The sequence below is a fragment of the Eimeria tenella genome, genomic scaffold, assembly GCF_000499545.2.
Source record: "Eimeria tenella Houghton genomic scaffold, Eth_scaff126, whole genome shotgun sequence".
NCBI lineage: Eukaryota > Apicomplexa > Conoidasida > Eucoccidiorida > Eimeriidae > Eimeria > Eimeria tenella.
This window is the reverse complement of record NW_013541495.1, coordinates 67,039-79,132: the sequence shown is the minus strand read 5'-3', so window position 1 is coordinate 79,132 and position 12,094 is coordinate 67,039. Positions and strand designations below refer to the sequence as shown.

Here is a 12,094-nt window from a genome sequence, read left to right as displayed (position 1 = left end):
TTAGTTGGATTAGATGCAGAGATGAGGCCCATGAGCTCGAGCTCGAGAGCTCAGCAGCCGAACCCGAGGGCCTGGGAACAAAGGGTTTAGGGTTTAGGGTTTAGGGTTTAGGGTTTAGGGTTTGGGCTGCTGCTGCTGCATGCAGCCCCAATGAGGCGCTGCCGTAAATTATTTATTGAAATAAATAAAGATTTCATCTGATTTGTTCAAATCGAGCTGCATAGAGCTCTAAACCCTAAACCCTAAACGCTAAACCCTAAACCCGCAGCTCACAGCTTCCCCGATTCCCTCCTTTTCTAGAAATTGCGTCGGACTAGGGTTTAGGGTCTAGGGTTTAGGGTTTAGGGTTTGCTGCGCAATGCGCCTTTCGTTTTGGTTCGTTTGAACAGAGGATGTGGGTAGACCAGCAGCAGCAGCAGCAGCGCAGCAGCAGCAGCAGCAGCAGCAAAATTGTGCTGCCTGGAGAGCCGCTGCACCTCGGCGAGGGTTTTCTTCTAGGCCTAAACACTCATGTTGAAGATGGGGTGGCGAGGTCTTCTGTCTGCGGCGTCTTACAAACTGTAAACCCTAAACCCTAAACCCTAAACCCTAAACCCTAAACCCTAAACCCTTTGTTCCCAGGCCCTCGGGTTCGGCTGCTGAGCTCTCGAGCTCGAGCTCATGGGCCTCATCTCTGCATCTAATCCAACTAAATCCTAAACACTAAACCCTCACAGTTGTTTGGTAAACCCTAGCTGCAGACCAGTAGGCCCTAGACCATAAACCCTAAACCCTAGCAGCTTTGCCGCAGCAAGCTGCAAAGTCTATCCACTTTCTCAAAATCCTAATCTCTCCGCCAGATCCCACAGCTAGGACGTAGTTTCAGGTCATGGTTTAGGGTTTAGGGTTTAGGGTTTAGGGTTTAGGGTTTAGGGTTTAGGGTTTGCGCAGGTAAACCGGCTGGTCTACGTGAAACCCTTAAAGAGCCGCTACGAGGCAAATGTGGGCGACGTCGTAGTGGGCAGAGTGGCGGACATAGCCAACGGCAAGGTCCCAAACCCTAAACCCTAAACCCTAAACCCTAAACCCTAATTCCTTCCGAGTGTGCGCGGCTGGCGCAGCTGGCTGCGAGCAGCAGAGCGGGGGTTTGGGGGTCTTTCTTCTGAGCAGCGCAGCATGCTGCTCCGTCGCAATTGCGGTTTAGGGTTTAGGGTTTAGGGTTTAGGGTTTAGGGTTTAGGGTTTAGGGTTTGGGCGCAGTGGCTGGTGGACGTGGGGGCGGCGCGGCTGGCGGTTTTAACCCTCGGAGGAGTTTCTCTAGATGTTCAAAGAAGAAGAGATGAATCCGATCTTTTGGACATGAGGGTTTTGTTCAAACCCTCGGATTTGCTTTGCTGCGAAGTCCAGAAAACCCTCGTAAACCCTAAACCCTAAACCCTAAACCCTAGGTGGTGGGCGTTGGGCCGTGGGTGCTGAGTGAATCTGGTCTTTTGGACATGAGGGTTTTGTTCAAACCCTCGGATTTGCTTTGCTGCGAAGTCCAGAAAGCCCTCGTAAACCCTAAACCCTAAATGAGCGATATTCGGTGGAAGTAGTTTATGTGCAAAACCCCAAACCCAAGGCCAAAACCCTAAACCCTGCTCTGCATGTTCAAAAGCTCAGGCCCTTGCTGCAGGCTTACCCACTCCAAACCATAAACCCTAAACCCTAAACCCTAGATTTGTTTTGCTGCAGAGCGACGGGACCATAATGCTGCACACCCGCAATTCTCGCTACGGAAAACTTTCCAAGGGTTTAGGGTTTAGGGTTTCGCCGCAGCTGATAAAGAGACAGAGCAGACACATTGCTTCTCTCAAGTGCGGCCTGCAACTCATTCTCGGAGTCAACGGTGAGGGTTTAGGGTTTAGGGCTTAGGGTTTGGGGTTTAGGGTTCATGGTTTAGATTATGGGGTTCTGGATTTAAGGTTTAGGGTTTAGGGTTTGGTGTTTAGGGTTTAGGGTTTGGGATTTACGGTTTAGCCCTGTGTTGCACTGGAGCGGTGGTTCGTCGTCTGTTTTGTACCGCTCCTAGGGTTTAGGGTTTAGGGTTTAGGGTTTAGGCTTTAGGCTTTATGCTTTAGGGTTTAGGGTTTAGGGTTTAGGGTTTGAGCGTGCAGGTTACTTGTGGATAAGCGTGCCGAGCGTTGGGAGCGAGGAGGCTGGGGCGGCGCAGCCGCCAGCGCAGCAGCAGCAGCAGCAGCAGCAGCAGCAGCAGCAGCAGCAGCAGCACGTGCCTGTGCACCTGCGGCGGCAGCTAGCGCTAGCTAGGAATGTGGCTAGCTGCCTCAGCAGCAGAGGGTTTTCGTTGTCAGTGGAGAGAATAGATTGCTGCATGCAAATAGCAGCAAAAGAGAAGTTGGGGCCGCAGCAGCTGCTGCAGCAGCAGCACGCAGACAGAATGCTCAGCCTCCTCGAAACCCTAAACCCTAAACCCTAAACCCTACGACCCCCCACAGCCAGCTCCGCGGCTCCTTCCGGGGCGTCGCGGGGAAGGCGGCGGTTTAGTGTTTAGGGTTTAGGGTTTAGGGTTTACAGGGTGGACTGGGACTCAAGTGCTGCAGCACAAAGAGCACCCCTATGTGCTGCTGCAGCTTCAAAACCCTAAACCCTAAACCCTAAACCCTAAACCGTTGATCCAAGGGATTCCACTGCGAGTACGCAGGACTGCTTTTTTAAGCGATTTGTCATCCAGCACTTAGGTTTTAGGGTTCGGAGTTCAGGGTTTGGGATTTAGAGTTCAGGGTCTAGGGTGTAGACTTTAGGGTTTAGGGTTTAGGGTTTAGAGTTTAGGGTTGGGCGTTAGGGTTTGGGGTATAGGGTTTTGAGTTGCCTCCTCCAGCACCAGTTTTGCCTCCTGTCTCTTCGACCCTCCAGGGTTTAGGGTTTAGGATCTAGGGTTTACAGCATAGGTTTTAGGTTTTAGGGTTTAGGGTTTAGGGTCTAGGGTTTGTGTTAGCTGTTCGAGTAAACACAAAAAAAACCAAACAAACAAACGAACATCTGAACATCTGAAATTAACAAAATAAATTAACTAATTAATTAGTTAATTAATTAATAAGTTTAATTAATTAATTAATTCACTATTAATTGATTAATTGATTAGTTAATAATTAATAAATTATTAATTATTAAATAATTATTAATTAATTGACTAGCTAATTAGCTAACTAATTAGTTAACTAATTAATTAATTTAAAAATTAATTAGTTAATTAATTAATTAATTAATTAACTAGCTAAACTAACTTTTTGTTTAATTGGAATAAAATGCAAGAGAGACAGCAAAAAACAAATCTGCCAGTTTTGCATTTTTTTTGCCATTTTATTTACTTGTTGGTTTTAGTCTCACGACCTTTTCTGTATAAATTGTTATATTTATTTATTTATTTTTCTATTTATTTAATTACTATTTATTTATTTATTTATTTATTTATTTATTTATCTATTATCTTTGATTTATTGGTGGGTATTTATTCGGCGTCCATTCAGCCAGTTATTCGCAATTTTGATTGTCGTTTATTCGTTTGTTTTCTATTTATTAGGGTTTAGGGTTTAGGGTTTAGGGTTTAGGATTAAGGGTTTATTTGTGTATATACCGCGCGCATGCTTTATTATTTGTTCTTTTCTCATTTTCGAACATCTTCCTTCTTATTTAGCCACTATTCTTTATTTTACTTTATTGTTATTATTTATTATTTTAAATTATTTATTTCTTTTTTGCTGTTACGCGTTGCAAACTTCGGGTGTACAGACACCTCGGAGGTGTCTGTGCACCCGAAATGCTCTCTCGACTCTGCCGGCGAAACAGAAGATAAAATTGGCGGAATTGAATCAACTAAAAGAAAAATAAATAGATAAATAAATATAAAAATTAATTATTAATTGATAAATGAACAAATAAAGCTGCTGAGAAGAGAAACAAATTCATTTTTCAACAACTCAGAATAGCAAGGAGCCATGGGAGCCAAATGGCTCACTGACTCCACTTTTTCACTTTTTGAAATAAATTGAAAATTAAAATTAAGATATATTAAAATTTAAACTAAATTAAATTAAAAATAAATAATTAAATAAGAATAACCAGCTTTCAGTATATATACAGCTCAGGAGGGGCCCCTGAGGGGCCCCTACGGGGGCCTCAGGGGGACCCCGAGCAGCAGCCACACTAAACCCTAAACCTTAAACCCTAAACCCCAAAATGTTTGAGCTCTTATCTGATAGGTTTTCGAGGAAAAGTGTCTAATTAAAGGGCGGGCTCAAGGGTTTAGGGCCTAGGGTTTAGGGTTTAAGATGGAGGGCTTAGGGTTTAGGGTTTGACGGCAAGATCGACGGTGACCTCCAGTGTTCCTCAGCTTCCAAAACCAAACCCTAAACCCTAAACCCTAAACCCTAAACCTTAAACCCTAGATCTTAGACCCCAAAGCGCTGTGTACGATGCAACCCTGGGAGAGACACAAAACCGAGAACTATGTCTTGGCTGCAGCAGCAGCAGCCGCTGCTGCTGCTGCTGCTGCTGCTGCTGGCTGCAGCAACAACAGCTGAGGCTTTCTGTCTTCGTCTGCTGCAGCACAGTGCCCAGCAGCCCCCACCTGGCTGCAACAGCTTCAGCAGCTGCAGCAGCAGCTGCAGCAGCTTCGGCAGCAGCAGCAACAGCAGCAGATATAGCAGCAGCAGCAGCAGCAGCACGCCGTTTGGATCGCTGCTAGTGCCGCTTGAAGAGACATTACAGCCTCTGCAGCAGCAGCAACAACAGCAACAGCAGCAACAGCAGCAGCAGCAGCAGGCCCTCAGGACGAGTAAAAGTCGCCTCTCTCGGTCCCTGCTGCAGCAGCAGCAGCAGCAGCTGTTGAGAGAGAGAATAGAAGCAGCAAGGAGCGCCACCGAGCTGCTGCGGCTGGTGCAGCAGCAGCACAAAAACCTCGATGCTGCTTCTGCTGCTGCTGCAGTAATCAGGTTCGCGAAGATACAGCAGCACCAGCAGCAGCAAACTTTTCCCAGCAGCAGCAGCAGGAACAGCAGCAGCAGAAGCAGCAGCAGGAGAGCCATGTCTACTGAGACGTTGCTGAAGCATTCCACGTGAGCAGCATCTTACAGAACAGCAGCAGCAGCAGCAGTAGCAGCAGCAGCAGCAGCAGCAGTAGCAGTAGCAACAGAGGCAGCAACAGCAGCGGATACTGACCCCGAGCAGCAGCAGCTGCGGCAGCAGCAGCGGCAGCCAATGGCCAGCAGCGGCAACAGCAGCAGAAGCAGCGCCCTTGCTTCTCTGTCCGCGTGCTGCTGCTGCTGCTGCAAGGGGCTATTGCTCTTGCTGCTGCAGCTCTTGCTGCTGCTGCAGCTCTTGCTGCGACTGCTGCCACCTCAGCAAGGGGCTTTTGCTGATGCAGCCATTCCTGCTACTGCTGGTGCAGTTGTTCTTAATGTTGCTGCTGCACCCGTTGTTGCTGCAGCTGTTGCTGCTGCTGCTGTTGCATCTGTTGATGCTTTCGCAGCTGCTATGGCTGCTGGTTAGTTTGCTGCTGTTGCAGCAACTGCTGCAGTTGCTGCTGCAGCAGCGCCAGCAACTGTCGCTGCTCGAGATGCAGCCGCGCGTTGCCGCTTTTGCTGCTGCTGCAGCCACCACTCCTGCTGCTGCTGCTGCTGCTGCTGCAGGTTTTACCGTTTGCTGCTGCTGCTGCAGCTGCAACTCTCTCTAGGGGCCCCGCTGCCGCTTGCTGCTTTAGTTTATATTCCCTGGGCCTTTGGGCGGCTGCTGCTGCACTGCAGCAGCCACAAAGAGCTGGCAGCAGATATGCTTCGGTAAGCCCTAATTGCAAACCCTAAACCCTAAACCCTGACTGCTAGGCGCAGGCGAGAGACGCACGGGCTGGGGTTTAGGGTTTGGGGTTTAGGGTTTAGGGTTTAGGGTTTGGGCTGTTTTTCCGCAGCCAGATTGAATCGCGGCTTCTGCTGCACCTCCCCTCCCAGCAGCAGCAGCAGCAGCGGCAGCAGCAGCAGCAGCAGCAGCAGCAACCGCTGCCGCTGCAGCAGCTGCGCTGCAGCGGTTTGTGTCTTCTTGTCTGGGGCCTTTCTAAAGCAGGAGCTTCGCAAACTCTCTGGCAGTTTGCTGCTGCAGCAATAAGAGATAAACTCCATCTTTTCAACCCCCACGTAAACCCTAAACCCTAAACCCTAAACCCTAAGCCCTGAGCTTTCTGCGTGCTTCGAATTGCGTCTTTGCCGGTGATGGGGAAGTTCTGGGGCAGCAGCAAACCCTCATTCTCAAACTCTAAACCCTAAACCCTAAACCCTAAATTGGTGTTTCTGCAGGAAGTAGCAAGTCTGCTGTATTCCTTTGCGCGAACCAAAGACCCAAGGGCTCTCGAAGCAGCAGCAGCAACACCAACAGCAGCAGCAGCAACAGCAACGGCAGCAGCAGCAGCAGCAGCAGAGCCAAGTGCACCAGCGGCAGCAGCAGCAGCAGCAGAGCCAACTGCAACCGTGGCAGCAGCAGCAGCAGCAGTGCCAAGTGCACCAACGGCAGCAGCAGCAGCAGCAGCAGAGCCAACTGCAACCGCGGCAGCAGCAGCAGCAGCAGAGCCAAGCGCACCAGCGGCACCAGCAGCATCAGCAGCAAGAGCAGCCGCAGCAACAGCAGCTGATTTAGCAGCAGCAGCAGCACCTGTTGCAGCACCAGACGGTTCGGAAGCAGCTGCAGCAGAAGCTGCTGCTGCTGCTGAAGAGATAGACGCAGCAGCAGGTGCAGCAGCAGCAACAGCAGCAGCAGCAACTTGCGAACCTCAAAGTTTGCTGTCTCTGCTGGCCGAAAGAGCTGCTGCAGCTGCAGCAGCAATGAAGGGGCGCACGCTGAGCACTGCAGCACTGGCCCTAACCAACCTCACAAGCAGCAGCAGCAGCAGTAGCAACAGCAGCAGCAGCAGCAGCGGCAGGGATATCGCTAGCAGCAAGTCTGCTTTTTTGGCTGCTGCGGCTTCCCAGATCATCCCGAAGGCTCACACATTTGATACACAGGTCAGCAGCAGCAGCAGCAGCACAAGAGGCAGCAGCTGCTGCGGCTTCCAGTAGGACTGCAGCACCGGCAGCAGCAGCTGCTGTTGCTTCTGCGCTGCAGGCCCTGACGCTGCTGCTGTATTCGTATTCTTTGGAGTACCAGCAGCAGCAGCAGCAGAGGCAGCAGCAGCAGCAGCAGGTGACTGTAGCGGTGTTAGAAAGCCTTGCTGCTGCGCTGCAGCAGCAGCAGCAGCTGCTGCTGCCCGAGGGTTTGTGCATTTGCTGCTTAGTGCTGAGCCGCTGCAAGTGGAAAGACAGCTGGCGGCTTTTCTCGGTGCTAGAGAATCAAGTACCTAAACCCTAAACCCTAAACCCTAAACCCTTAACTTGAAGTGCAAGGGCGGCCCTCGAGCAATTAGGCGAGAGCAGTAACTCTGCTTGAATTTTACCTATCGAGGGTTTAGGGTTTAGGGCCCAGGGTATACAGTTTAACGCTTAGGGTTTAGGGTTTAGGGTTTAGGGTTTAGGGTTTAGGGTTTAGGGTTTGTGTTTGCTGCAGCTGCTGAAGCTCCAGAGCTTCGAGTGCTTCTCTCTGCAGCTGCTGAAGCTCCAGAGCTTCGAGTGCTTCTCTCTGCAGCAGCTTATTGTGTTGCTGTGGAGTGCTGCGAAGCTGAAGCAGCAGCAGCTGCAGCAGCAGCAGCCGCAGCAGCAGCAGCAGCCGCAGCAGCAACAACAGCAACAGCAACAGCAACAGCAACAGCAGCAGCAAAATGTAGAGCTGCTGCGGCGCCTCACTGAGGAGCTCAGTTCGCGGTGACTAAGCAGCTAACTCTAAACCCCAAACCCTAAACCCTAAACCCTCTGTCTTTAAACCCTCCCCTAAACTTCTGCTGCACTTCACATGCCCCTGCTGCTGTATTTAAATAAATAAATAAAATTAATAAAATAAATAAAATAATAATGTAGAATAAAGTAAACAAAATAAAATAAAACAAAAGAAAAAATAAATAAATGAAATAACATAAAATAAAAAATAAGGAAATAATAAATAAATAATTAAGTAAATGATGATAAATAATTAAACCCTAAATAGTTAAATAATTAATTTATTGATTAATTAACCAATTATTTTTAATGAAAGATTTACTTTTTATTATCGAATTAGTATGTTTATTATTTGTTTACTTATTTATCTATTTATTCTGTTTATTATTTATTTTATTTATTTATTTATCTATTTGTTGTTGATTTTATTATTTATTTATATATTTATTTTTTATTTTATTATTATCATTTATTTATTAATTATCACTACTACTTATTATTAATTTATTAACTTACTTATTGTTACTATTTATTTATTTACCTATTTATTATTATTACTATTTATTTATTTATTTATTATTATTTTATTTCACCTTATTTTATTTTATTTTATTTTATTTTATTTTATTTTATTTTGTTTCATTTTATTTTATTTCATTTTATTATATTTCATTTTATTTAATTTTACTTAATTTCATTTAATTTTATTTAATTTTATTTTTTTTAATTTAATTTAATTTAATTTAATTTTATTTAATTTAATTTAGTTTAATTTTATTTAATTTAATTTAATTTTATTTTATTTTATTTTTAGGGTTCAAGTAAACAAAATGACTTCTTTGGATATCGCCATGACTGTCGAAGCCGCAGCGGCTTCGGGGGTTTGCGCGCTGCAGCTCCTCCAGGGTTAGGGTTTAGGGTTTAGGGTTTAGGGTTTAGGGTTTAGGGTTTAGGGCGTGGTGCTTAGGGTTTAGGGTTTGGATCTTAGGGTGGCAGGTAAAAGTAGCTAGGAGATTGATTTGGGGCGAGGCTTGCACGCTTCTGACCTAGGGTTTAGGGTTTAGGGTTTAGGGTTTGTGTTTAGATCTGGCGGAGAAGGCCACGGCATTAGCAGCAGCAGGAACCCTCAGCAGCAAAGAGCAGCTTTGGATTATCTCGGGATTTTCCCGCATAGGGTTTGCTGCTGCTGCTCCCTTTGGTGCTGCTGCAGCTCAGTCATTACTAAACAGGTCTCACTGCTACTGCTGCTACTGCTGCTGCTGGCCTTGCTGTTGCTGCTGTTGCTGTTGGTTCTGCTGTTGCTGCTGCTGCTGGTTTTGCTACTGTTGCTACCGTTGCTGCTGCTACTGCCACTGCTGCAGATGCTGCATTTGTTGCTGTTGGTTTTGCTGTTTTGCTGCTGCTGCTGCTACTGCTGCTGCTAGTTTTGCTACTTCTGCTACTGCTGCTCCCGCATGCACTGCCGCCGTTGCTGCTGCCGCTGCTGCTGTTGCTGCGCGTTGAGTGCCGTTGCTTTTGCTTATGTCCCTGCTAATTTGCTGCTGCTGCTGCTGCTGCTGCAGGTGGGAAGGGGCTTCGTCGCTTGCTGCTGCTGCTCCTTTCCTCGTAGCTGCTTCGAGAATCTCCAGCTGTCAGGACACCGCAACGCAGCAGCTGCTGCAGCTCGCTGCTGCTGCAGTGCGTGACTGGCCCACTTCGTCGCAGCAGCAGCAGCAGCAGCAGCAGCAAACACGGCAGGAAGAGCAGGAGGAGCAGCGGCAGCAGCAACAACCACAGCATCAGAAGCAGCAGCAGCACTATCAGCAGCAGCAGCAGCGACAAGGGCAGGAAGAGCAGGAGGAGCAGCGGCAGCAGCAACAGCCACAGCAGTGGAAGCAACAGCAGCAGCAAAAAGAACAGCAGCAGAAGCAGCAGCAACAGCAGCAGGACACCAGCTGTACTGCAGCACATTTCTCTGCTGCTGACTTGGCTGCGCTTCCATTTCGGGTGTATCTGCAGCTCGTGATAGCACTAGTATGTTGCTGCTACCGTTGCTGCTGCTGCTACTGCTGCTTCTGCCGCTGCTGCTAATGCTTTTTCTGTTGCCAATGCTGCTGCTTCACACGTAAATCAAAATAGGAAGGAAAATACTAAATGGATGCAAAATAAAAGTGTGCTTATTTGCTGCAGGCCCAAGCGCAGCAGCAGCGAAAAGTTGAAACTGAACATTTCTTTTTGCTGCTGCGCCACAACCTTGAGAGCTGCAGCTCCAACGACTGGAACGAGGTGCAGCAGCAGCAGCAGCAGCAGCAGCTGCGGCAGCAGCAGCAGTAGCAGCAGTAGGAGGAGGAATATTGGTAGTACTGGCAGCAGCAGTCGCAGCAGCAGCAGCAGCATCAGTATCAGTAGCAGCAACAGTAATATATGTAGCAGCAGCAAAAGCAGCAGCAGCTGGGCACCTCAAGCAGGCCCCATCTCATCATTTTTTTCTCCTCTGCTGCTGCTGCTGCTGCTGCTGCTGCTGCTGCTGCTTGTTTGTTTGCAGCTGCATCGCCTGGCGGGCCTTTTGAACATTCAGCAGCACCCAGAATGGCTGGCCCTGACTGCTGCTGCTGCAGGCCGTATTCACCGCTTGCTGCAGCAGCAGCAGCAGCAGCGGGCGCAGCAACAGCAGCAGCATGGGAAGGCAGCAGGCAGCAGCAGCAGGGGCATCACCAGCAGCAGCGGAGTCGAGCACGAGCTGGACGCTAAGGACTTCCTTGAGAGTTTGCGGATGCGCTTTGTAAGTTCCGAAACCCTAAACCCTCTTCTTCGGGTTTAGGATTTAGGTTTTAGGGTTTAGGGTCTAGGGTTTAGGGTTTAGGGTTTAGCGGAGAAGCCCAGTATGCTTTTTGTGGCGAAGTTTTAGGGTTTGGGGTTCGCGTCTGTCGGCCATAGGCCCTTCGGGTTTGCAAGAACCCAATGTTCGGAGGTTTATGGTTTAGGGTTTAGGGTTTAGGGTTTAGGGTTTGTCGCGTCTGCTGCGACACAGGGGCCCCCGAGCAACTGGGGCCATCTCCCTTCAAGAAAGCACTGACCCAAACCCTAGGGGCCCCCACAGCCATTGCTTTGGGGCCCCTCTAATAAGGGGGCCCCCCTAATAAAGGGCTCCCCTAATTAGGGCCCCCCCTGAATGAGGGGGCCCCCTAATAGGCCCCCCAAATTTGGGGCCCCCCTGAATAAGGGGCCCCCCCTAATTTGGGGCCCCCCTAGTAAGGGCCCCCCTAATTAGGGGCCCCCCTATTAAGGGAGCCCCCTAATAAGGGGGAATCCTAATTAGGGGCCCCCCTTTTGGGGGCCCCTAGTGGAGGCTGCCCTTCTGAGGGCACCTGTGGGGTGCCCCTATTGGGGCCCCCTTCCTGAAGGCCCTCCTCCTAGGGGCCCCCCTTTAGGGGGCCCTCTTCTGAGGGGACCCATTTGGGTTCTGGGGGTCCCCTTCTACTAGAGGGCCCCCTACAGGGGCTTTTAGGGGCCCCTGTGGGGCCCCAGCTGTGGGGCCCCACAGGGTCCCCACAGCAGGGGCCCCACAGCCCCCACTTCCGAAACGGGGGGCCCCACAGCAGTGGCTCCCTAGGGCCTCTAAGGGGCTCCCTGGGGCCTCTTAGGGGACCCCGCGAGGTATCCCAGGGGCCCCCTGGGGCCCCTCAGGGACTTTGAGGGGCCCCCCTTTGAAAGACCTACTTAGGGGGGCCCCCAGATAGTCTTTTTTATCTTTTTGAAAAGCTTGTATTTATTTATCCATTTATTATCTTTATTTGTTTTTTTAAAGGAAATATTAGAGCCAAGAAGTGCTAATGTGGGGCCCCAGAGAGTGTGCTGTACATACACCCCAAGTGCAGCTGGGGGGCGCGCATGCAAAACTTTTAGCACCATTTTTAATTTAAAATATAATTATAATTGTAATTATAATTATAAATTAACTAAAATATATTTATAGTTGTAAATTAATTAAAATAGAATTTATAATTGTAAATTAATTAAGTGAATTAATCAAAATATAAATATAATAATTACTTATAAATATAAATATGAACATACATTTATATGCTGTGTTTACTTATTTCAAAAATGTGCAGGTGTATGTACACTTTAATTAAACAAAGCTGTGTCCAGTTGAGGCCCTCAGAGTGGCGCTCTAGGCATGACAAGTTGTTTCTAGGGTTTAGGGTTTAGGGTCTAGGGTTTACGGTTTAGGGTTTAGGGTTTAGGGTTTGTGGTTTGGAAAGCGCTGGTGCGCCGTGTTTTGGA

The 12,094-nt window shown here is 48.6% G+C and overlaps 2 protein-coding genes across 2 annotated transcripts; both read left to right on the top strand.

Moving 5' to 3' along the window:
* Nucleotides 1–392: 392 nt before the first annotated feature.
* Nucleotides 393–7,820, top strand: ETH_00025180 (exosome complex exonuclease, putative; the record flags this gene model as incomplete). Its single annotated transcript, XM_013373232.1, has 11 exons — nt 393–560; nt 931–1,029; nt 1,239–1,394; nt 1,797–1,866; nt 2,135–2,247; nt 4,584–5,092; nt 5,666–5,812; nt 5,941–6,163; nt 6,323–7,024; nt 7,125–7,352; nt 7,563–7,820. 11 exons carry the CDS (start codon nt 393–395, stop codon nt 7,818–7,820), a joined length of 2,673 nt encoding a protein of 890 aa, XP_013228686.1.
* An 838-nt stretch (nt 7,821–8,658) lies between these two features.
* On the top strand, nt 8,659–10,883 carry ETH_00025175 (uncharacterized protein; the record flags this gene model as incomplete). Its single annotated transcript, XM_013373231.1, has 6 exons — nt 8,659–8,734; nt 8,913–9,003; nt 9,391–9,841; nt 9,998–10,093; nt 10,353–10,589; nt 10,839–10,883. The coding sequence occupies 6 exons, from the start codon at nt 8,659–8,661 to the stop codon at nt 10,881–10,883; spliced, it is 996 nt and encodes a 331-aa protein (XP_013228685.1).
* Nucleotides 10,884–12,094: the final 1,211 nt, after the last annotated feature.